We start from the raw sequence: 25249 nt of genomic DNA on the forward strand, positions 1-25249 counted from the left end.
TTAGGGGGTCTGGTCCTACTAGATCAGGCTGTCTGAAAATACTGGCGTCCTGACCAAAAATGAATCAAATATTAACTTTTTTTTCTCCTTTTGCAAAACTCAATCATGTTCTGCAAAGTCAAAAATAATTTTCTTTCTACAAAACTATCAAACCAAACACCATAAATGTCTCCAAGTTATAAATAATTTGAATGAAACCTTTTCCAAAATTATTGGATTTGGCATTAAAGGGTTGATATACTGTTAAACAAACAACCAACCAACCAACCAATCTATCTAGAGGACAGGAGAAGATGTCCTAAATATGTCTACGTTTTTTTTATAAGGTAGTTACCACTTTTCAAGGCCCGAAGGAGGATAAAGATTAATAAATGTAAGGTAGTTGAGTAATCGTTAATGATGTAGATCGGGTAGAATTTGGATCATTTAAGGGGACGCCTCAATAAGAATTTGTTTATATTGGACTTGAAGGTTACCATATTGTAATCGGTTGGGAAGCAGACCAATGGAACAGTGTTTCTACATGCGGCCAGTTCAAGGAAAGAAACTTTGTTCATGGAATTTGCATTTAGATTTAGGAACAGATGGTGGGGAAAATTGTTGATAATAGTTGTAGCTAGTTGAGTTTTTGTGAAAGTTTGGCAAGGAAGGACCATAGATTGGAGCTCAGATGAGCTCTGTCATGTTGAATCCTGTATGCAATGTCACTTCCTTGAAAACATCAGCTTAGATTTCTAACCTTAATTTCTAGTGGAAATTTATTTTGTCTCTGTATAATCTAATTCTTTGGAAATTTTCCCATAATTCAACACCTCCTATCCTATGTATTACTGAAGTAGAATGCTTTTGAAACCTTTTTTTTTTTTCAATAGCCAATGTTATGTTAATTGTATTCTGAACTTTGGTTATAGCATTGCACACACACAATAACTCCAATACAATAAAGATTTAGCTTCTATCAAATCAAGTGTTATCACAAGGCATAGATTCGAATACTGGTTTATTTGCTTACTCATGGAGGACACAATTTTTATTTTATAAAACAACTAGTGGGGGCTGTTTAGGCGGTATAGTAAGGAGCCCGGGAGAGTGGCGAGGGGGGGGGGTAGATAAAAGTAGCGGGGGAGCCTGGGTGTGTGAAGGTGGTGTAGTAAGGAACCATGAGGGCAGGGTGTAAAAAAAAAAAAAAAAACTCGAACCCGTAATGTGAAGGAGGGGGGAAAAAAAAAAACCCTGACGTCGATGTCTCCATGGCACGACCGAAGTCACGAATGTCAGAATTAACCATAGTCAATCAAAAAGAGAATGATGACTTTTAAAATGGTGACGCAAAAGTCGACCCTCTCCTTGTACTAAACGGCTGAGTTTAAGGTGAAGGAATTAATATTTTTGACCAAATTTTTGATATTTGTCGTCCGAAGGTTTGAGGTTTAAAACGATACCAGTTTGGTCAAATTCCGTCGCCTCTGTTGAAAGTTTTTGCGAGGCATACAAACACACACACGCACATTATGCCCTTTATATATATATACTAGCGGGGGGTACTTGGGGTAAATGAAAACTCGGGGGGGGGTTTAAATAATAATAAAAAAAAAAGTTCGGTAGGTGAGTATGAGGATCGAACCCGTACCCTTGAGTTGGAAATTAATGTGTGTAAAAAAAAAAAAAAAAAAAGTGCGATGTTAACCATTGGGCCACCGCAACATACAATGTAGACAGGTTTGAATTTATTTATTTAACTATAAAAACAGGCGTGTGCAATAAAAGTTAACTCTGCTGCTTCCATTTGACCTAATTAAGGTCAAATAGAAGTCACGCAGTGTTTGGGTTTGTTTACCCAAATTTGACTGTTTTTTTCCCCCCAACAGATGTTGGGGAGGGAAAGCAGCCCCCAATTGTCCAGATTGAATAGCAACTGTCTGATATACAAGATTGATCAAAGCTGATTGCTTCTGGACGTTTTTCCCGGCGCAATGCCGAAAATACGTCCGTTTGAGTTTAGTTTCACTTTATTTATACTAAAAAGCCCAGTCAAAACGCGAGAAGCCAAAATAGCAATAATTTCGTAAAAATCGATGTAAATAAATCTAGACATGACGTGCTTTCCCAAATCCTAGATATTATTATATAGGACCTATATAAACAGTTGTAAGCGATCGTAACGAACCCGGGAGCATGTGCGAAAGAAGCCTTTGTGAGACATACACGAAATGGTCACACACATTTTGTCTTTTATATATATAGATAGATTTATCTTTTTAAAACCTCTTATTCACCCAAAACAAGGCACACTGCCACTTGAGCGCATGAGGCTACTATGGGAGATCATGTAAGATGTTTATTCGCATTAATTTAAATATCTGCACATTCAGGTGAGCAGGAAATTGGAAGGGAATTACAAAATTCAGTTGTTTGCGGGAAGAAACTATTGAAGTAGAAAGTTTTCTAATATCTTGGATCCTCTACAGTGGAGGGGTGGGATTTTGCTGTTGCGCTAGTTGAAGATATTAATGTTGAAGGGGAGTGGGGAAGTACAAGTGCTAAGAGTTCGTCAAAACACATTCCAAAGTAAGCAGGTAAAAATACTTGTAAAGCAGGCATAGGGATGCACCATTTGTGTTAGATCTTGGTTGATAGTGGAGGAGGACCTATGAAATAAATTGAAGACTTTTTTTTTTTTTTTACCATCTAAGAGGGAGAGACTAGTGGTCGATGCACAGATATGACCATATTTTATGCATAGGCGAATAGTGGTTTTGCAGAGATACAAAATACTCTCAGATGCGAGTAATTTTTTTTTAACATGGTAGAGGAATTTACAGCAGCCTTTGCAATGTCCTCAATGTATTTGTTCCAGTACATGTTATTTGTGAATGTTAATCTGAGGAGTTTGAAGGGAGAGCTCTTGGATAGGGTGTTATTAGCCATTACTATTGGGGGTTGAGAAGGTTTCCTGTAGTTGTTAAAGGAAAGAAGTTTGTTACCATTAATTTACGGCTCCATTCGACTGCAGACTGGAAGTATCGTCAGCGAACATACCTATTGTCAGCACAAAGAATTTTATCGCAAATGATGGTGACTCATCTGCTTTTGTGGAATGGGTGGGAGCCAAAAGATGTTGACTCTTTAATTTCATTTTTTCTAAATGTTAATTTGTTGTTTCTAACAATGGCGACTGCCTTGAGGAGGGGAGGGGTTCACAAATATAAAAAAAAAGAAGGTAAAAAGCAGAAACTCTGACTGATTTTGCTTACATCAATTGCACTCTGTGCGTTTGTGTGACCCTATCAACCCTCTAGATGTTAAGATCTACATTTATGTTCTGTTGAGGCTGTTCATCAGCTCATCTCTATCTCCTAGAGCACTCCTAATCCAGAACCAATCATAATTATGTCCACCTTGCAACTGTCCTCATCTGTTGTCAACCGTCACAAACCCAAGACTGTCAGAAAACTCACTGCCACATCTAAAAACTAGCCATAAACCAACTCTAAATATGTCCGGTTTTTTGGCCACCACACCTTGATTAACAATATTATCCAGCTTTCTTTTGTGTACCTTAGTGAACAACTTTCTATTGTTCTGCTGACAAACTTTTCTCTGTTTAACATGATTTTCCTTTTTTTTTTTTGTACTTCCTAAGACTTGGGGGGGGGGAAGGTGAACGTTGATGGTATTATGACTCTTATTTTTTATCATAAAAGGCTTCGATTTTTGTTTCATTTGTTACTGAATGTCAACGAGTATCAATTTCATTTGGTTTGCAGCGAACCCCGTCAGATTGACAACAAAGTCTTCAAGTATCGTCACTTTAGACGTGACCGCAAAAGTCCAGGGCAAGTACATGTGCGAGGCCACAAACCAAGAAGGTACCACAAGAAAAATTCTCAACTTCCTTATTACAGGTAAATTTTTTTTTTTTTTTTTTCATTTCTTCCAACCTGTTAAGATTCATAAATTTCTTAATTCATAAACGAATTATAAATGTAATGCCCCCCCCTCCTCATCGCATCAGAGTTCCTCAAGTAATAGCTGACTTGTAGTTGCTTAATTTTCATACCTTGCGAAAATTAGTTCTACGGTATCTAATTTTCCTAAATTCAATTAAATTAAAATTAAAATATGAAAACTGATTTTTAATATTTTTTATTCATTTGAGATTTTATCTGTTTTCCTTTTGTTTTAAGCAGATGGTGGGGGTTGCCGGCCGGGGTGATTTTGTCCGATCCCCCAGCTAGCAATTGTAAAGTTTACAAGGAGTTATAAAAAGTATGCAACAAAAACAAACGTTTGATACTTTCAAAGTCTTAGCCTCATGAATTGGACAGTAATAAAATTAATGAATTCAAACTTTCGCATCTAATGTCATTTCCTCTTTGATGTCGGTGTATATACACCCAAATATCCAACTTTCTTTTCGCACCTATTCGATAAAAATTTATATGAAAGTTCCCCTTTAAGTATGAAATCTCTCTGAGGTCATTTTGTTTTTTTGGTTCTTGGCCGAAGCCTGGGCTTAGCCCTATCCTGTTAGGTCAGCCGGTCACTGAGTATATCTCCAGAAATAATTAATGCTTGCATTTTTTAAACTCTTGATTGAAATGAATTAAAGCAATTTATTCTCAATTAATGGAAATTTTGAAAACTCCAAACTGTTAAACTATTTATCAAGTAATAATTTACAATTGCGTTTGGAGTTTTCAAAATTTCCATTAATTGAGAATAAATTGCTTTAATTCATTTCAAGATCGGTTTTTAATGTAGAGAAAGTTCAACCTAGATTAAAACAAAAAAATTGCCTCAATCTTGAAGGATATATTATATATATATTTGTTCATATATATATATATATATGTATATGTATGTATCTACATGTATGTATGTATGTATATATTTATATTATATATGTATATCTATATATATATGTATATATGCGTATTTATATGTGTATGTGTGTGTATATATGTATATGCACATATATAGTTATAAAATAAATATGTATTTATTATAATGCTCCCATAATGTTGAGCATAATGAGAGCCGAAAATGGCAAACGGCCGTAAGCGAATATAGCAATGGTCTTGTTTAAAATTAGATCTTGTGTACAATTAGAGCTGAGGTCGGTTTGGCAACGACTGCCGATTGTTCCCATTTACTTGCCTCTCCACGAGGGCAAAGTTAGACACAAGGCCGGTTTTTAATGTGGGGAAAATCCAGCTCCACAAAAAGGGGCACTCTGGATAGGAACAAAAATAAAAATTCTCAGTCATGAACGATTTCCCCATACTGACCGACGACAGAAAAGGAGAAGTGTATCATTAGAACAGATACTACACTGTGATATCAGCCCAAAGGCTGCTAATTGTTGTTAAAATATTTCTCCCTCGCTCTCTCAGATGGTCGGATTTCGTTCCTAGCTGGAAGTAGTTGCTAAAGTCTAGCCGCACCGATGAGCTGTAAACAGCGAAACAGTCCTGTGTGTGAATGACTATTATACACACACACACACACACACATACATATATATATACATATATATATATATATATATATATATATATAATTTAATTTAATTATGTTTTTACGTGCATAAAATTTATTTTAGTTTATTTTATTTTATGCACTTAAAAACTAATTAAATTAAATGCGTCCAAAAAGTTAGGGCGATTCATTCATATAATAATATGAATAATAAAGAGCTTATAGCTAAGGTAGCGAATGTATAAAAATATATAAAAAATGTAAGCAAACGCTTATCGCGGAACAAACGCCAATAACAAAAAAATCTTAACCTTATATATATATATATATATATATATATATATATATATTAGTGGATGTATATGTATCATGTAATATTAATCGAATATTTATTAAAATGAAAAGTAAGCGAAGTAAATCGAATTAACGATTTCGGGGTTGTTTTATTATACACATAGATTCGAAGAAAAACTGTCAAAAAATAAAAAATGGCGCCAGACTTCGTTTAGAATGCGGCAAGTTCGGGAAATTGACTTAAAACTAAATACATATTGAAAATACTCTTAGAAACCCACCGAATATATGTCACCCTATGTCACGCTAACATATATAATAAATATTTATAATTAGTACCAATAATGAAAAATTAAATTGAAAATTTAAAAGAATCGGTTTTGGAATCGTAAAATAGGGACACATTTTTCCGATTCCGATACCTCCAATACTTCAGATTTTTACAAACTTTCGGTATAGAATTTCAGATTTTTTGTTAGCTTTTATATATTTTTTCTATTTTCTATTTTTATCCTCTCAAAATGCTGTGTTGCTCGTAAATAAGACACGTTTTTCTGATTCTGATACCTCAAAAATTTCTGATTTTTTACAACTTTTTCATTATAAAATGTCAGATTTTTTGTTAGATTTTTATTTATTTTTTTCTACTTTCTATTTTTACTCTCTCAAAATGCCGCCTCCTGACATATGCCGCTCGCGTAATATTTTTGCGATTCCAATAACTACAAAAGTTCCCATTTTTTACAACCTTTTCGATATAAAATTTCAGATTTTTTGTTAGCATTTTTTTCGATTTTCCCCTTTTACCATCTCAAAATGCCGCCCCCATGCCGCCCCCCCTGACGCTCAGAAAATAGGGACACATTTTTTCTGATTCCGATACCCCCCAAAATTCCGATTTTTTACAACCTTTTTGGTATAAAATTTCATATTTTTTGTTAACTTTTGTTTATTTTTATTTATTTTTTCTACTTTCTATTTTTACCCTCTCAAAATGCCGCCCCCTCAGTGAGTTAGTCATTTAAAAATTTTTCATTGTCAAGCTTTATCGATGCTGGTGATAGTCGATTTCTGCTGGTGTCAAATGGCGATAATATTTTCTGTAGAGAGCATGTTGATGAAATGTTTAAAGCTAACAAATTCAATATTTCCATATTGAAAAGCATTGTAGAATTGAAAATATGAGAAATCGTTTTAAAAACAAATTTGATGCTAAAAAATTATTTCTTCAAACAGAATTAAAAAAAAAAAAAATCCTTTTAGCAGCAGGTTTTGCAAATGATTTTTCAATTCTATGGCGCTTTTCAATAGAGAAATATTGAATCTGTTAAAAATACTTTATAGTAGCTCTTTATATTGAGCACTTTTTCTTTTTTTTTTTTTTTTTTCAGATTACCAGAATGGGTTCAAGTTCAGTTCTTGCACTGAGGACCCAACTGAAGGTGATGAAGTAAAAATCATCTGCAGTGCCAATCTCTGGAAATATTCCGATATAAATATGCTGTACGAAAAACCTTCAGATTTAGGTTTGATTCCTTCATCTAAAAGTTCAATTCCTTCATCTTCAAATGGATTGTCTCTTTTGGAATTTTCTGCAAATACAACTTGGTAGGTTTCCTGATTTTATTTAACATTTTATTTGTCTCTCCTTTAAGTAATCCATTTTAAACTTTTGATGTTGGATGGTCAGATACAAAATGTTGCAGTAAATCTTGACAAAAAAAAAAAGGAAAGAAATTCTTGGCTTCCTTAGACGAAATGCACGTAACATTGATGTTTTTCTTTTTCTATTCCCTTTTGCAAAACGTAATTATTTTCTACAGAAACAATACCCCTTCCCCTTTTCCCCCGTCCCCTCTGGTTTCCTAACATAAAATGTACCAAACAACAGAACATTAATAATATGACCATTTTTCCTCTTCCATCGGAAAACTCATTCATGCTGTGTAGAGCAGGAAACAAAAACAACAAAATCCACAAGATAACCAAACAAAACACTAAAAACTAGTGATTGAAGATAAAGTATTTGAAGAATTAAAAAAAAAAACAAAAAAAAAAACAATTAAAAACCTGCAAAATAACTGAATGCAGCATGACTAACTCAAAGGGTTAATGTACTATATTGGATTCGGCATTAAATAGTCCCAAAAGGGTTGATATGCCATAAAACAAAACCACCAAGTCGAACTCTACAAATATTGTAAGCTATAAAGAACTTGAAGCATAATAACCTTCTTCAAAATAACTGGATTTGGCATTAAATAACCTGAAAAGGGTTAATGTGCTGTAAAATAAAACGACCAAACAAAAAAACAGCAACTCTTGACCAAAAGCAAACAAAATAGGCAATAAAAACAAGTTATATATTCAGAGACCCAACAGTTTATTTAACAACAGTTACATACTATATTATTATACTATATTATTATACTATATTATTATTTAATGAAACGGCCATCAGCTGAGACGAGCATCTCAAGGCACAAAATGAATTGCATACTTTGGTGACCATGTTCTTGTTTAGAATTGCAAATGCCACTATGATGTTTGATTTCAGTTGACCATAGCATTTTTGGTCTTGGCCTTGGTCATGCTCTAAAAGAAATAGTCAAGAGGGCTGCAATTAGGTGAGTAATCACAATGTTAAGAATGGCTTTCTTAATATTTCAGCATGTAGAAAACCATTCTTAACTACGGGAAGAGGGAGCTTTTTAACTATTGTGTACTTCCACCTAATTTAATAAAAATTAGTACAAAACTTGACAAACCAGAAACATAAACGACCCAAAACAAAGTCTTTAATATCAGGAACTGAATCTGACAAAACGTTTGCTGATGAATTTGAGTTTAGTATTTTTTTATTTTTTTTTTTTTGTGCTATAGTTCATGCTGCTGCAGAGAAGCATAAGTGATACATTTTTATTGTAAAATCTTTCTTGCCAATGAACTCATGATATGAATCTCACCTGTCTGTTTAAATGTATACATGTTTTCCTAAAACTTTCGACAGAGGCGACAGATTTTCACGAGGTCAATATCGTTTTGAAACTCGGTCCTTTGAATGACAAATATCGAAAAATTGGCTAAAAACATTAATTCTTTTACCCTGAACTGGGCACTTTTCTACAGGGAGGGGTCGTTATTTTCGAAAGTCATACCTTCTTTTCGATTAACTAGCCTTAATTTAAACCTAGGTCACTTCCGGTTCGGTGATGGGGCGCAACAGAAAAGACGTCACGTCCCCCCCCCCCACGTTCTTTTCCTCTTTTAGGGTACGGGTTCGAGCCTGCCTGCCTACTACCGTTTTTCCTTTTTTTTTTTTTTTTTTTTTTGCTCAACACACCCAACGCCAGGCACCTAAGCTAGTTAGCTCATAAAAGCCGATAAAAATCAGCACAAAAATAGAACAGCAATATATATGCCAAGTGTTGATTCAATCGCAAGTTTGTTCAAAAGTCCAAGGACAAAGGATTCGTAAACGGTCTAGCAAGCAAAAAAAACAATCACAAATATAAAAAATTAAATACATCCTTCCATGCACAACATGAGTTTACTAAATGAATAATTCTACGAACTCAAAAAAGAATATGAATATTAGTACTAATAAATAAACAAGCATGTATTTGCAAAGTAAAATGTTTTTTATTTTTATTTAATTATTTTATTTTTATTTATTTTATTTTTATTTAATTATTTTATTTTTATTTAATTATTTGCAAACTATTATCCTCCTCTTCTAGTTGTTGATTCACGACGTTTTGACCAACTTTTCTTCTGGCCTTCGTCAGGTGGTTTACTGTGATGGGATAGGAATGGTATGGACCCGACGATGGAAGAATAAATAAAAATGGATTTAGAACACCAAAATATCCGACCTTGATTGCCCTTCAGGGCCCGTGATGCAGTAGATAGAGATGCAGAATATCTACGGTTCCAGGTGAGAATTGTCTGGAGATAGCGGTTTCAATCCCACCCAAAGCTGCCGAGAGGATTAGTTGGCCAAACCGTGGTGAGACGACAATCATGGAACGCAGTAATTGCTGTGGATGCAGTTGGAAAATTCCATATTTCTATCCCGTCGCGGTTAACCACCTAACGAAGGTCAGAGGAATAATTGGCCGAAACATCGTGAAACTGCAACTAGAAGATCAGGATAATAGTTCACAAATAATTAAATAAAAATGAAATAGTACAAATGACTTATCTCAAAATCAATTCAATAATTTACTGTTTTTATTTCAGGGGAGTAAAAGTGAAGACCGTCTCAAGAACGTGAGTCTTAACCTATTTTTGTCTGAAACTTTTAAAGAATTTCTTCAAATCATTGGGCACTATATTTAGTCAAATCTAAATAGGTCTATGACAACAGCATATTCTTAAACAATGCATAAAAACAGTAGCATTGTATATCGGCAGAGTAAGTAAGAATGAAAAACCCAAGGTAATAACATATGGGGGAGGGGGTTGAGCATTTACTATAGTAGTAAATACATATGGTAAATGAATCCAATATGTACCAATCAAGAAGAATGGTAGTTTAATATGTTAAAAAATATTTATTATAATCTCTAACTTGTGTGCATGCTTCTATAAAATGTCATTGTTGGGCAGAGTTCCCTATGACATGATTTAGTCACAGCGAGCTTAACTTCCATCTTCAAACTTGGCAGCATGTTCTATTTGTAGGGATCAAACAAATTCCACGACTACATTGATCACATGACATAGGCAAAATATAGCTCTTTGTTAAGTCCAAAATGATTAAAAAGAATCGGATGTTTGTGTTTTAAGATCTTGCAAAATGGAGAATATTAATTTGATACTATTTTTTCCTTCAAGGTTAGAGAGCCACCAGAATATAGGATGTGCTTATATATATATATATATATATATATATATATAAGAAAAAAATTAAAGACTTTAAAAATATATTTTTCTGTTTTATAGGATACTCAAAAAAGGTATATTGAAATTTCCTTAATCCGCAGTTTCAAAGAAATGCATTCTTCTCATCAGAGCAAATTCATAGCAAAACTATGAATTTGCTGGTACAGGCATGAATTGAAACAGAATTACATGAAAATTAGTCATAAATGTAAAAAAAAAAAAAAAAAAAAAAAAAAAAACCTGTTTGTGCAAAGGGTGTAGAAAATGGGGAAAAATAAAATTTTAAAAATAAGAATACATTACAAGTCAACAATTAAAAAAACAAGATGAAAAGGTATGGAGAGATCAGTATTATCAATAGAAAAAGATGCTGGATTATGTTCCATAGAAAAATTTGGAATTATGCTGTTGACGCGCAGAATCAAATTAAAATCCAGAATCTGCGTAGTAATCCAAAAAGATTATGACAAAATAATTTGTGACCGCATCATATGAACATGCATTTCGAGCAATTAGGTTTAATTAGTGTTAATTCATTTTATATTTAGAATTTAAAGCTGCTTAAATCTTTTTAGGTACAAATACAAAGATGTTCAATTGAGCCGGAAGTGCACCTCCCTTCCTTTCCCCTTTCATAAAGGGAAGAGTAGAAAAAGAACTTTTTAAATGTAGATTAAGAGGATTAACGTTCCTAATATTTAAAAAAAAAAAAAAAAAGTGTAAAACAAAAATTAATAAAACGTTGTAGTTTTTATTTAAAACGATTCTATTGTTTTTGTAGGACCAACTATTCAAGGGTGCTGTCTAAAACATTTTTATCCATTAAAATAAGCGATTCTGGAATCTACCATTGTGTTGTGAACTTGTCAAATGAAAGTGAAGACAAAGTGATACTCCTTAAAGTTAACAGTGAGTATTTATTTTATTTATTTATTTTTTTGTTTGGTTTATTTTGTCTTTGCTATATTTTATGGATGCTTATGACAAATGAATAAGTTTTTCAAATTTTAACATTTGCTTTTTCATTAGCGTTTTTTATTTAACAAAGTTAAAACAATTTTTTAAGGAGTAACGGCTATTTGCATCGTTTTTCTTCAGATTATTGATAAATGCTGATACTTATGTATTTTACATAAGCGTCAAAACTTAGAAATATAACTGCTGGGTATGTAATTTTTTTAGATAAGGATTGTGTTATTTGAATTGTTCAGACTACTGTTCTCAATGAATCTTGAACTCAAAAATTCCGAAACGCATCAAATCTCTATGGACCCAAATTAATACAAAAATAGAAACGAATTAACACTCTTTCCATTCCCAAATCACACATTTTGAAACTTAACGACTATTGTTCATCGAGGCAGGAGGGGGCGGGGAGAAAAAATATTTTCACTAAGAGCTATTGTCAATATACACCTGAAGATCGGAGGTTACAACGGCTGAAATGTTGTAAGAATAACGTCCAAGATGAGAACAGTAATCTGAACAATCCTATAAATGTTGGTCACTTTTTCTTAATGTGTTGAATCTCAAATCATGTGACCACGAGAGCAGTCAACCAAAGGTTCATTTAGCCGCATTGGTCATTAAAATAAACAATGTGATTTGCAATTAAGTCCTTTTTCAACCTTTTTTGACCTGACTGGTGTTGGGCAGCATGTTTGAAAAAAAATGTCCCCACTCCTTTTTGTTTAGTCTAACTTTTATAATAATTTATAACAAAAGAATTATCAAAGGAAAAGAAAAACAAAACTTGTTCTATAAATAACAAATAACATATTTGGGTAATCTACACCATTAAGTGTATGTAGGCAAAAAGTAAAACGATGTCACAATGAACTAAGTGATCAAGTAAGAAAAGTTGGCTGCTGAAAGTCTTTGAGCAGACTATCCCTCTAGTGAGGGATAGCCTGGCTCTGTGACCATCTGTCGAGAGAGGAGAGAGAGTAGACTTTTCTTCGTTGGTGCCTGGAAGTTCTCTCGTGACTGCTGTGTAAATTCTGAAGAGTCTGGATGTAGTCCTTCAAAATCCTAATTAATATGCTTAAGAGTCTGATTGGTCATTGTCTGACTCGATCACCGCACAAGTCCTCTCTTTGCGAGACGAAATGTTTACTATTATAACTGCTACATATACAAGGTTCACAGTCTGAGATCACACCCACTGCATCACAGGCAATTCAATTATAGCACAACATTTTATAAGGACTTTTAGTTTTATTTAGTGCATGTCTATTGGCGCTGTTGTGGGTATGCTAACCAAGTGAGACAAACACAATTATATGGATTTTAAAATCTTGATCATTGATTACATGCATACTCCAGGGAGCCTCGCCACATGCTTGAGAATAAAATTCTACAACTATTCAGTCTTGAGCCAGTCCTTTGACCCCTCTCCCCATATCACAAGTCTAGGCCATTGTTGAGGTGACTTTTTCTTTGTTGGCTGGAGTATGGTCTTCATCTTGTACAACTCTAAGGGTCCACCCTTCCAAGTTTTACCTTCTCGCCATGTAAGATGTTGGTTTATTGCTAATCATCTGAGGTACCCCTGCCAGGGAGTGCTGACGGGGCTGTTCATGCATATTTTTTTTTTTTTTTTTTTAAGATGAGAGTGCTCTTCTTCTAAAGTGTTGGCCTTCTACATCTTTCTTTTTTGACCTTGTATCACATCTTGTGGGAGGGAGATAAGCATCCAATCTTTCAGGTGCAGCATACCAGTCTCAACCCTTATGTGATCAGTCCATCTTTTTGATGTTTTTTTTTTAATGATATTTTGACATTTCTTGCTATTCCTGTCCATCTTTTTGATTTTTTTTTTCATATATATAACATTTCTTGTTATACCTGCAGTTTACAGACCATGCTTTTTTTTTTTTTTTTTTTTTAAATAAAATTTTGAAGTTAAATTCAGTTTTTACAGCATCTTTTGTTTATTAAATTAAGTAAAGGTATAGAATTGTTACAAAACGCCCTACCCCTTTCTTATGTTAAGAATGGGTTTCTAAATGTTATTTTTCAGCATAGTTTGTAATCTGCAGAAGTAATCATTTCTTTACATAGCCAAAGTTTGGTAACAGGGGAAAATGTTCAAACAACGTTATTCACTTTAGAATAACGTTGATGAATCTCTTTGCATTTAACCTTATACAAATCTAAGTAAACCCCACCAAAACAAGCTTGGTTATATTTAATAACAAAAAAAATCAGATATTAAAATTCTATCAATTCATGCATGGTTTGTCAGGAAAAATACAATTTCAAACTTAAGCATAATGGACTTGTCCTGGTGGATGATCTGTTATAGAAATGTGGAAACTTCTCCAAAAATGCTATTTCAAATTAAAGTGTCATCACTGGTTAGAGATGCTTTGATGCATTAGAAATAAAACACATTACTTAAAATTGTTCCACATGACTGAATGGCCGATTTTTGGTCATTTTGTAGCAGCAATATTTTTGTACACAATGGTAACGGCAGCAGAAGCCACGATTAAGAAAATGTGAAATATCTGTTCAACTTGTTAGCTTGATACTGATTGAAGAAAACATTTAATTTTGCTTCTGATTTACCCAATCAGAAACAATTGTTTATCTGAGAAGAGCACTAGTATCTCAAATTATTTAAGGGAGAGGATCCCCACTGTTCTTTCTCTTTGGCAATGAGAAGGCACAACTCTGTAATCCTCATAGCTCGGTGTGCTCACCAAACTAATCTCTTGGTAAGCGAACCAAATCCGCTCTTAGCCATGGACTATTGGCGTTAAGAAGACTCTACTATCCAAGATGGCGACCTGCCTCTTTTGGGCCTACTCCCAATTCTATTTGACACACACGCTTCCTTCTGGCTAGAAATTTTTATCCTTGGGTCCCAAAATCAACAGATTAGATAATTTTTGTAATGATCTGGTCCCTTTTCATTGTGGTGTGATGCTAGTTCTGTGCAGTTCTAGGAGGTCCACCCTCCCAGATTTTGCTTTCTCTCTCTAAGAAGGGGCTAGTTTATTGCTAATCGCTTGAGGTACTTTTACTGGAGAATATAGATGAGGCTGCCCAGGTACTTTTCGCAGATCAGAATGCCCCCTCCTTGGGAGCACGGACTTCTTAATCCCACTGGTGTCTTAAGTTCTTGCAATGAGTAAGAACTAAATATCTTAACTATATGAATCCTTCTTTGGTCCTTACAAACAAGACATTAACTCTTGAACCGTTTAACTTTGTCCCAACTCATCGACTTATCTATCACTAACACCTTGTCTGTTATTACACGTTTGACAAACCTGGCCAAATAAATTATCTAGATATCATAAGTGACCACTGTCCATTGAACGTTTTTTTTTTTTGTTTTTTTTTTTTTTTACCAAACTACTGCCAATTTTTGGCCTACAGATTTGATATTTGATATATGGAGTATTTAGACTTATGGAAGAAAATCGATTTGGTTTTTAGCCAGAAACATATTTGCTGAAGGGTAAAAATTGGAACTTGCCAGGCATAGGTTGATGTAAGATATATTCTCTATGCATGTGTAAATATACATTTATACGTCTAACTGCGTCGGTTTGTCAAATTTTGATATGCATGTCATTAGCTCAGGTGGTAAGGAATACTGTTAAACAGCTAAATGTTTTGGTTTCGATTCTAGCTGATGGCACCCAAGTCATATTTTTTTATCCTTTCAAATTACTAGATATTGGGTACAATATAATAACCAATAGAGAATTGGCTCTGTAATAATGGATATGAAATCTGCATAAATTAAGATATATTTAAGCGTATTTTATGACCGGAGAACGTCGGGCGACCTGCTAGTATCATAGAATATTAGAAATTCCAAAGTCTCTTAACCTCCTATCATCCTTTCTATATGAAACTAAAACTCTGAGAATCTTGTTTTAATTCATATTTTAATCTTTAAAACTATGCTGACATTAGTTCTTGAGTTAAAATTAATACTTTGATCTCATTTTATGTGTTAGATTTTTTTAAGTTTAATACTAAGCCTACGCTCATGTACTTACATTTGAACGGTCATTTTTTTTTTTCGGACTTATTTGCGTTTAAATTTCTTTCTTTTTCCAGAGATGTCTCCTCCCGTGTTCGGAAGCAAGATAGAAGGGAAACTGCATGCCATTGTGAACATGTCTCTACCCTTGACCTGCGATGTTATCTCGGGCAGGCCGAAGCCCGTCATTCATTGGTTCTTTAATAATAAGCTCATTTTACCAAACAACACTTTGGGTGTGAGGATAGAAAGCCAAGGCAGCAAGTAAATACACACAATTTTTTTTTTTTTTTTTTAAAGAAAAATATTTGTACTATGTTAAAAGAAAAATCATTATTCATCCTTTATTTAAATATTTATTTTGAATAATTTTTGTTTTTAAATAAACCAAAAAACTATTCAAAATAAAGATTGGATTTGTTTTACAATAAACATCAAACCGAAAAAACCGAAAAAGTGGTAATGAAACAAATATATAACAAACAAATATTACCAAACACACATTAAGTTAAATGTTACATGACAGTTATTGGGTGCATTTCTATCGTTATTGTTTCATTTTCTAGTTTTGAGCCATTATGGACACTCTGAAGACATTCAGTTTGTCGGTTTAATTTAGCAACTGGGCACTTTTTTTTTTTTTTTTTTTTTTTTTTTTAAGCAAATAAAAACCTTAAAATACGTTAAAACACAAACATATCCAGCTAAGTAGAAGAGTAAATTATCTTGCCTTTGGTAACATTTATTTGTTATGCATTTGTTTCGAGCTTTTTCTTTGATTGGAGTTATTTATCACAGTTGAAGAAATATGTTAAGACTTTATAAATCTGAAGGATTGGTGCTTTGACCACTTCCGAAAAATCGGGAATCATTGGCGACAGATCATCTTCCTTTTGATGAATAGTTGCTTTTGAATAGATTCTTGCATAATGATTCGTTTCAGCAAACCTAGCACATGGTTATTGAACCTAGTATGTGTTTATTATTTTGGGGGATACTTTTTCACATTGGTTTTAATGAATGTTGTGTCTATTATTTGTGAGATATATTTTTATGCATTTATACATTAACTGTGCCGAGAAATGTGTAACCAATCAGAAAATTGTTAGCAGAAAGAATCTAAAAAAAAGAGAGAAAAAAAAAAGCTGAAAGTCGATGCTTCATGCTGAAGAGAAATCTTAACTAAAAACATTGGGGATCCAATGGTTCATATTATTCACAAGATCCATGAAAAATCGAAATCCTATATGAAAGTTCAGTTTTCTTACAAGTTGAGATAATTATTGCCCTGTTTGTGCATGTCTTTTACAGACTTTTTTTTTATGAGAAAACTGAAAATCATTGTAAAGTCAATGGTAATTCTAGTATTATACACATATACCATGTGTGTATGTGTGTGTTTATATATATATATATATATATATATATATATATATATATATATATACACATTAATTATAAAACTCTGTGAGCCGTCCTTGCTATCTTGCTTGCTTGAAACCTATTATTTACGATCGGGCGATTCCATCTTTTTCTTAAAAAAAAAAAAAAAAAAGACCAGTCTGGGTGCCCGGCGTTGTCCGGGTGTTCGGAGGTGTGATAAGCAAAACAAAAAAAAGTGGTAGTAGGCAGCGAGGCTCAAACCTGTACCGTGAAGGAGGAAAAGAACATAAAAAAAACTGACGTCCTTGTCGTTGCGTCCATCACCAAACCGAAAGTGGCGAAGGTTTAAATTAAGGCTAGTCAATCGAAAAGAGGGGATGACTTTCGAAAATATCGGCGAAAAAAGCGACCCTTCCCTGTAGAAAAGTGCCCAGTTGAGGTGAAGGAATAATTGATTTGTTCATTTTTGATGTCTGATTAAATGTAAGTTTGTATGTTTGCCCAAAACTTTCGACAGAGGCGATGGATTTTACAAGATCGGTATCATTTTGAAGCCGACCCTTCGAACGACAAATATCGAAAAATTGGCTAAAAACATTTATTCCTTCATCCTCAACTGGACCCTTTTCTACAGGGAAGAGTCGCTTTTTTTCGCCGATATTTTCGAAAGTCATCCCCTCTTTTCGATTGATTAGCCTTAATTTAAACCTTCGCCACTTCCGGTGTGGCGATGGACGCAATGGCAAAGACGTCACGTTTATTTTTATTTATTTATTTATTTTTTCACGTTCTTTTCCTCCATCGCATCACGGTATGGGTTCGAGTCTGCCTGCCTAATACCATTTTTTTTTTGTTTTGTTCAACACGCACCTCCAAACACGCGGGCAACGCCAGGCACCTAGGCTAGTCTAGCATATAAAAAAAAATCTTGCCTCTTTCCAAAGAAAATTGTTTGTATTTCAGGAAAGATCAGGCCAACGATGGATTGGTTTGGAAGTCAATTTCTGAAAGCTATCGAACACATTTACATACTCGTATTAATAAATTATTATTCCTGCTACAATAAATCTGACCAACATCTTATTACTGTATTCAAAGGAAAAGATGTTTTCATGATAGAACTTGTGTAATGGTCAGCAATATAGATTTCTTCACCCCCCCACCCCCCAAACAAAAGATTACCCAGCTAAGAGGTAGTTCTGAGCTAGGTTATATTATCTTCTTTATTGCTTCTAACACTTCATTTATTTAAAGACGTAGTTATTTAATCGCTTTTTCTTTTCTTAGATTGGTGATTCCTCGAACCATGCCTGATCATTCAGGGGTTTATATGTGCAATGCTAAGAACAGAGCAGGATCTTTGTTTGCTAATGCAACCGTCATCGTGGGCAGTGAGTATTTAAATTTTGTAGCAAATTTCACATTTCAGAACTTGTGCAGAATACTGCCCATACTATTTCTAAAATTTTCATGTTAAATACAATTTTTACAGTATTTTTTTGACTATATGAACATACAGAATAATTACAAAATGTCTTCCCCCTCTTCATGTTTAAAATGGACCTTTAAATAACGTTATTTCAGTATGGTCCATACTCTGCATAAGTACCCATATTTATTTTTGGTAAATTTAATAACCTTCTAATATATATATATATATATATATATATATTGAGTAAAACTATTCATAATTGTAAATTAAAAATCAGTTTCAAATGGATAGAATAAACAAAATCAATTTTGTTTCAATTTTCTTTTGAAATTGATTTTTAATTCACCATTATGAATAGTTTTACTCAATATAGCGCTATGATATCTATACCTATTGAGCTTATTATATATATATATATATATATATATATATATATATATATATATTACAATGGACACTGTTTTTAAAAGTATTAATACATTTACTAATACATTAAAATAAACTCTGCTCTTTAGACTCCAGGTCTAATTCCCTCTAATATATATATATATATAATCTTTTATACCTATAGACACTAGTGTTTCATGATTATGCAATAGTCAGTACAAAGGGGGACAATTCTTGCCAATCGAGATTCAAACCCAGTCACGAAGCCACCTTTGAATAGGGAATTAATAACTAATACATGCTCCATACGGGCACAGACATTATGCAGAGTGTTCCAACGACAGAAATCGTGAACGTTGCACGAACACCAGTTGACTGCCTCATAGTTTATAATTCCCAAACACTGCCCATTGTTAACTATTCTTAAAGGGGCTTGATAATTATAATTAAATAATAATTATTCTTGTATACCTGCAGACACTAGTGTTTCAAGTTATATGGTCTCCTTCAGGTGACCTAGTTTTATTTTGCCATTGTCATATCACAAGGCGCCCACAAAGTCTGGCTACATAATCTACAGGGTACCCACAAAGTCTGGCTACATAATCTACAGGGTACCCACAAAGTCTGGCTACATAATCTACAGGGTACCCACAAAGTCTGGCTACATAATCTACAGGGTACCCACAAAGTCTGGCTACATAATCTACAGGGTACCCACAAAGTCTGGCTACATAATCTACAGGGTACCCACAAAGTCTGGCTACACAATGTAGCCAGACTTTGTGAACACTCTGTATATACTTCATATAGCCTGATGATTTCCTATGTGGATGAAACACAAATGCCTCCGCATAGCTTAATTACTATAAATATATTTTCATAACTATGTATATATTATTTGGGCCATCCATAAGTATGAAAATTTTTATTTTCATAAATAGACGCTTGTTGAGCTCGTGTTTAGGATTGGTGCAAGAAAATTATAGATAATTTGAGGCATTCCTAAGTAAATTTGGTTTTCATTAAAAACATGTAGATGAAGCAGATAACCAAAGTTCAAGGAATAAATTGTCCTGGCATGGACACCAATCATTATTTGATGTTTCGCAGTTGTTTTTTTTTTTTCATACATTTTGGTTCACATTAATAAACTGTATTTTTGTTTTTCTTTTTTTTATGTTCCTATGCTGGAGCAGAAATGGGAAGAAACGAAATTGTGATGATCGTGGGAGTGGCACTCACTGTCTTCATAATCTGTATTGCAATTATTTGCTTTGTTATCAAAAAAGTAAAGAATAAACATGTAAGTTGTTTTAGTACTTTTGTTTTTTTTTTTTTGTTTTTTTTTTGTTTTTTTTTTTTTGTTTTTTCTTTTGTTTTGTTTTTTTTCTTTTATAACAGTTGGGAAAGGCAAATTTTTGCTAACAACACTAAAGCCTTACAACTAATGTAGTTCTGTACGATTTGATAGAAATTTGCTGCCCCCCCCCCGCCACCTCACGTCTTTGCTAATTTGTCCCTATCCCATTTTACATCAATTATAAATTCTTATCAGTAGTATAAATGATGGTTGTTTACTTTATTTGGGGGAAATAAATTCTAGAAGTATGTTGCTAACAGTTAAAACGCAGCGTAGAAAGTGTTGCTGAGGGGGGGGCGCAGCGTAAAAAGTGTAGCTGGGAGGGGGCGCAGCGTAGAAAGTGCCGGTGAGGGGGGGGGCGTAGCGTAGAAAGTGCCAATGAGGGGGGGGGCGCATCGTAGAAAGTGTCGGTGAGGGGTGCGCGGCGTAGAAAGTGTTGGTGAGAAGGGGGCGCAGCATAAACGGCATGGGGGTAGTTTATTGATACATAGTATAATCATGTATCATTTTTGTTTGTGGTAAAAATAAAAAGTTGGTCATCTTTTTTCATTATAATATCATGTGATAAGGCCAAAATTTTGCTAACAATGGGAATCATCATATTTTGCCTGAAATCTGCTGTCTTCCCCTATTCGCCTTATCCTTATTTCATACCTAGTATTATAAATTCTTATCAATAGTCGAGATAACTGTTGTCCACTTTCTCTGAAAATGAAATAAAATTAATTTTGTGATAAGTTTGAGGTAGTTGTACATGTTAATATGTAGGTTTTAAGCGATTTTTTTTTTTTTTTTTTTTTTTTTTAAATATTTCTCAAAAACTAATCCAAATAAGTTTTCTTGTAAACACATGTAGATAGGCTGGCCATCCGTCCATAACCCTGGAGCCCCTGGAGGGGCATAGGCCATCTACAACTTTTTGTAGATGCTTTTGTAGCGAGGAGTTCTTTTTTACAGATTGAGTGTGCTGGCCCCACGCTCAACCTTCTCAGAAGGTACATACAGCACCTAGCCTTTCCATATGGTCACCCATCTGGTACTGGCCAGGCTCAACGTTGCTTAACTGACGCAAACTGAAGTTTATTCATTCATTGTATCATCCTGTTTTTGTTTTAATTGAATTTACGTTTTATTTATTAAAAAAAATATTGACTTCACAGGATATTTAAAACATGCTCTACATTTTTAAAATCAAAAGGCTATAAATAATCCCTCCCTATATATATATATATATATATATATATATATATACACACACACACACACATAATACAATTGTTATCAAAGAACCTTTAATAAAGCAAAACTTATCAAGATAGAAAAAAGCTCAACACTATTAAAAGGAGCAAATATATTTACTACCCTTCTGATTTACTATTATATTGTACCTACTTTTAATAATTTTTTCCCCCATATCTTATTTCCCCATACTTATTTCATATCTGACTGCGAAGTCAGTTTTTATTTGCATCTTTTAAAATTCTGGCTCTTCTCTTCTGATGGGAAGCACTTATTTTCGAAATGTCATGCTTAAGATTAAAAAAAAAAATTCCCCTTTACTTTTCCTTATTGTTCTGATATAACAAAATTATATATTTTTATTCCTCATCTTCCATTCAATATATATTAAGTAGTTTGCTTGACTCATTGTTGGTAAAACAAATATGTAAGTGTGTAAGAAGGATGTTAACAATGTAGGATACCAGGATGGAGAAGTGGCGTATTCACAAAAACAGACGGTTACATTTAAATTATAAATCTTTGTATATCTATTTATTCTTCAAAAACCTTTCACATAAATATGGGCTTGCTATTAAATATAACGATATGGTAAAATGTATTTGATAATTTCGTGAGATGATACTTTTTCAAAAAGAAAAAACCAAACCAAAAGTATGCTTCAAAAATGGAACAACGAATACAAATTCATTTTCTATATATAAATTGTCAACATTTCTTAGGTGGAATGGAACCATTTTTAAATTTCAGAAATTGACTTGAAACTACAAATTTTGCAACTTGCACAAAAATCATTTCACTAATCAGTCTCCATTTTTTTTTTTTATATACTATTTAGATTATTTACATGTTATTTTTCTTTAAAAATTTGTTTTTCTTTTTTAAAATTTATTTTTTTAAATGTTTTAAAAGAAAAATAAATCTAATTTCTTACTTTCTTTGATCAACAGCATTTTGATGACCTAGAGAAGCAGCTCGTGGTTCCAAAAGGAGACTATAATCCAGATATCCCTATTGTAGAACAGACATCTTGTCTTCCGTACGATTCACGGTGGGAATTTCCTAAAGAACGTCTCCGCTTAGGTAACTATAAAATGAATTTAACAAAAATAAAAAAAATTGTATGTACGCCCTAAATTACCAATGTATCCGATAAACATTTATTTACGGAAATTACTTTTTATAGTAAAGGATGGCCTTAATTTCTTCCTCTCCCAAGCACCATCCCAGTCTAATACTAACCGAGCAGTGATTATAAGTGTAAAATATATAACAGATGGATTGAAGAAAGTGATGTCATGATGTGGGACGGGTGCTTATATAAAAGAAAATTTCCACTAGAAATCTAATGTATTTGAAGGAAATGACATTACAAACACGAAGTCCAGAGTAATACATAGCAAATGAGCTATTCAAATTGTGTATTTACTGATTCAAACGACTTCCGGTTTTAAGTCCTTGGAAGCCAACCAGGTTAGTTAGTTTGAAGAAACCGCTGAGAATGTAGGACAAAACGTAGGAATGTCTCTAAACTTATTTTTGCAGAAATAAGCCACATATTAATACGATAGCGTGTGTGTTATTTTGTGTGTCACGCTTACATCATTTTTCTTCCGAGTGACTGTCGTTTAATTGCTATGACCTTCGATTTCTTGTAATAATTTCACCAAAATTCATCTTAGGTTTTGGTTTCGGTGCCATTTATAGCTAATGGCATTTCAAATCCTCTATTTTTCTTTTTAAATAATTTTTACTACGAATTCTTCATAAGTTTTGGTTTCGATTTCGATTCAAGTTGATGCACCCAAGTCATATGGATATTGTTTATTTTTGAAATCACAACTTTATAATATATAAGAATCGATAGAAAATTGACTCTACAATAATATATGTGAAATCTGTATAAATTAAAATATATTTAAGCGTATTTTACGATCGGGCTACATCGGGCGTCCCTACTAGCTTATATAAATACTTTTGCAGTTTTAACAAAAGAGCTACAATAATATCAGGGCGTGTCTATTTACTCTGAACATCAACAGAATACGAACATTAATATATTACATATGAAAGAGTCATTTCTAGTCTATCTATATAATTATAAAACTCAAAGGACCTTGTAACGGGTGTTGTAACCCAACATCCGGTTTACGACTTCCTGTTGCGCATGCGTACATAATCAACGCGACAATACTGTGTACGTTTTCAGCGTCCCAATTTTTTTTTTCGTTTAAATTATCCAAATAAACAATTGTTAATACTTTCTGCATTTTTTTTTTTACATCGTTCATTTCCGTATCACGTTTAAGTTTTTAACGCAATTTTCTTACAAATAAATTTACTTTAACCTGCTGACAATCATAAGAGCTTTTTACAACAGCGATTTACCCACCGCCTTTTTTTTTTTAAATTTATTCTCCATATTTTAATAAACCCTTAAAAAAAAAAAAAAAAAACATTCATACATTTTCTTCTATACTACCAACATAAATAACACAAAATGTTTTTTTTTTAATTTGCATAACAAATAATCAACGCGAGAATAAAACGTATTGTTTTACTGTGTACGTTTTCAACATCCCAATTTTTTTTCTGCGTTTAAATTAAAATACATCAAAATTTGAATTTAATTTCTGTTCAGTGCACAATTTACCTATAAGTATGGCAAACCACTTATAATTCAATGGCTGTAAGTTTTGTTTTTTTTTTTTTTGAAAAAAAAAAAACAATTATAAACAGAACGACTCATAGAAATGTATCTTTTTTCATTTTAATTTACTTTCATAGAAATGTTTGTTATATCACAAAAAACTATTTTCTTTACGTCACAAGTGTCACGCTCATACATGAATTCCATAGCTAATACAGGGTGACTAAAAAAAAAAAAAAAAAAAACGGGCCCTAAATCTAATTAGGCCCCGTTTCTTAGTGTTTTGTCCGAATGAAATGAAATTTTGGTCATAACTAGTTTATTATATTCAAAATATCACATCAAAACACAAGGGTCTTTGGCCCTTTTTTCTCCGTTCTACAGCATATGTTCTAAATGGCCTCCATTTAGTTTTTTTTTTTTTTTTTTTGTCACCCTGTATAACATACTGACTCAACGAGTCACGGGTAGTCTAGTATAATTATAAAACTCTGGACCGTACGCTCTAGCTTGAATCTCGTCTTCGAGAATTGGGCGATTTCATTTTTTAAAAAAGGGGTGACAGATGAATTTATGCTAGTAGTCAGCTCGGTCGTAAATTACGCGCGAATATTATTTTAATTCATACCATGCGTTTCCATGCGTGTATTGTTTTTATTTTTTTTATTTTTATTTTTTTTTTCCTTAAACAGTTCACTTGTAAGTAAAAAAAAAAAAAAAAAAAAAACTTGAGCTGTGATCGGAACCAAAACCTAAAGACAAGGAGTCACGTGCGATAACCATTGGACCAGCTTGACACGTTCTGGAAGTGTTTTTAAACTTATTAACATAATGAGTGTCATGTGAACGATTCACGCATGCGCATTAATGAAACAACAGATAAAAATCCGACGACCCCTACATACCAATTTTTCAATTTTGACCTTTTAGAAGTCTTTTTCTGGATGAAAACCGATTAAAGTGCTTTTCACATTTCTGAATACCCTCTGTACCAAATTTCAAGATCAAAAATTCGTTGAGTATATAGGTTGAGAATTGTCCTCACACACATTCTTTTATAGATCTAGAGATACACATAATTCCAGGTTAATATTTTTTAGAGGTAAAGCAACGAATGAAGTTTTAACG

At 33.2% G+C, this 25249-nt stretch overlaps 1 protein-coding gene across 3 annotated transcripts in view; it reads left to right on the top strand.

Moving 5' to 3' along the window:
* The window catches only part of LOC145258150 (vascular endothelial growth factor receptor 1-like), a 187468-nt gene that overhangs the window by 137473 nt on the left and 24746 nt on the right, over nucleotides 1–25249 (top strand). For 2 of the 3 annotated variants that reach the window (XM_080115943.1, XM_080115961.1), the window contains 8 exons: nucleotides 3768–3905; nucleotides 7167–7383; nucleotides 10018–10047; nucleotides 11444–11571; nucleotides 15745–15931; nucleotides 18338–18441; nucleotides 20051–20175; nucleotides 22422–22554. In XM_080115943.1, the coding sequence (XP_079972069.1) occupies nucleotides 3768–3905; nucleotides 7167–7383; nucleotides 10018–10047; nucleotides 11444–11571; nucleotides 15745–15931; nucleotides 18338–18441; nucleotides 20051–20175; nucleotides 22422–22554 (1062 nt within the window). The remainder of the gene's footprint in view (nucleotides 1–3767; nucleotides 3906–7166; nucleotides 7384–10017; nucleotides 10048–11443; nucleotides 11572–15744; nucleotides 15932–18337; nucleotides 18442–20050; nucleotides 20176–22421; nucleotides 22555–25249) is intronic. The other variant, XM_080115952.1, reaches the window with a different exon arrangement.

Source organism: Euprymna scolopes, chromosome 3 (genome assembly GCF_053919585.1).
Source record: "Euprymna scolopes isolate OS-2025 chromosome 3, ASM5391958v1, whole genome shotgun sequence".
NCBI lineage: Eukaryota > Metazoa > Mollusca > Cephalopoda > Sepiida > Sepiolidae > Euprymna > Euprymna scolopes.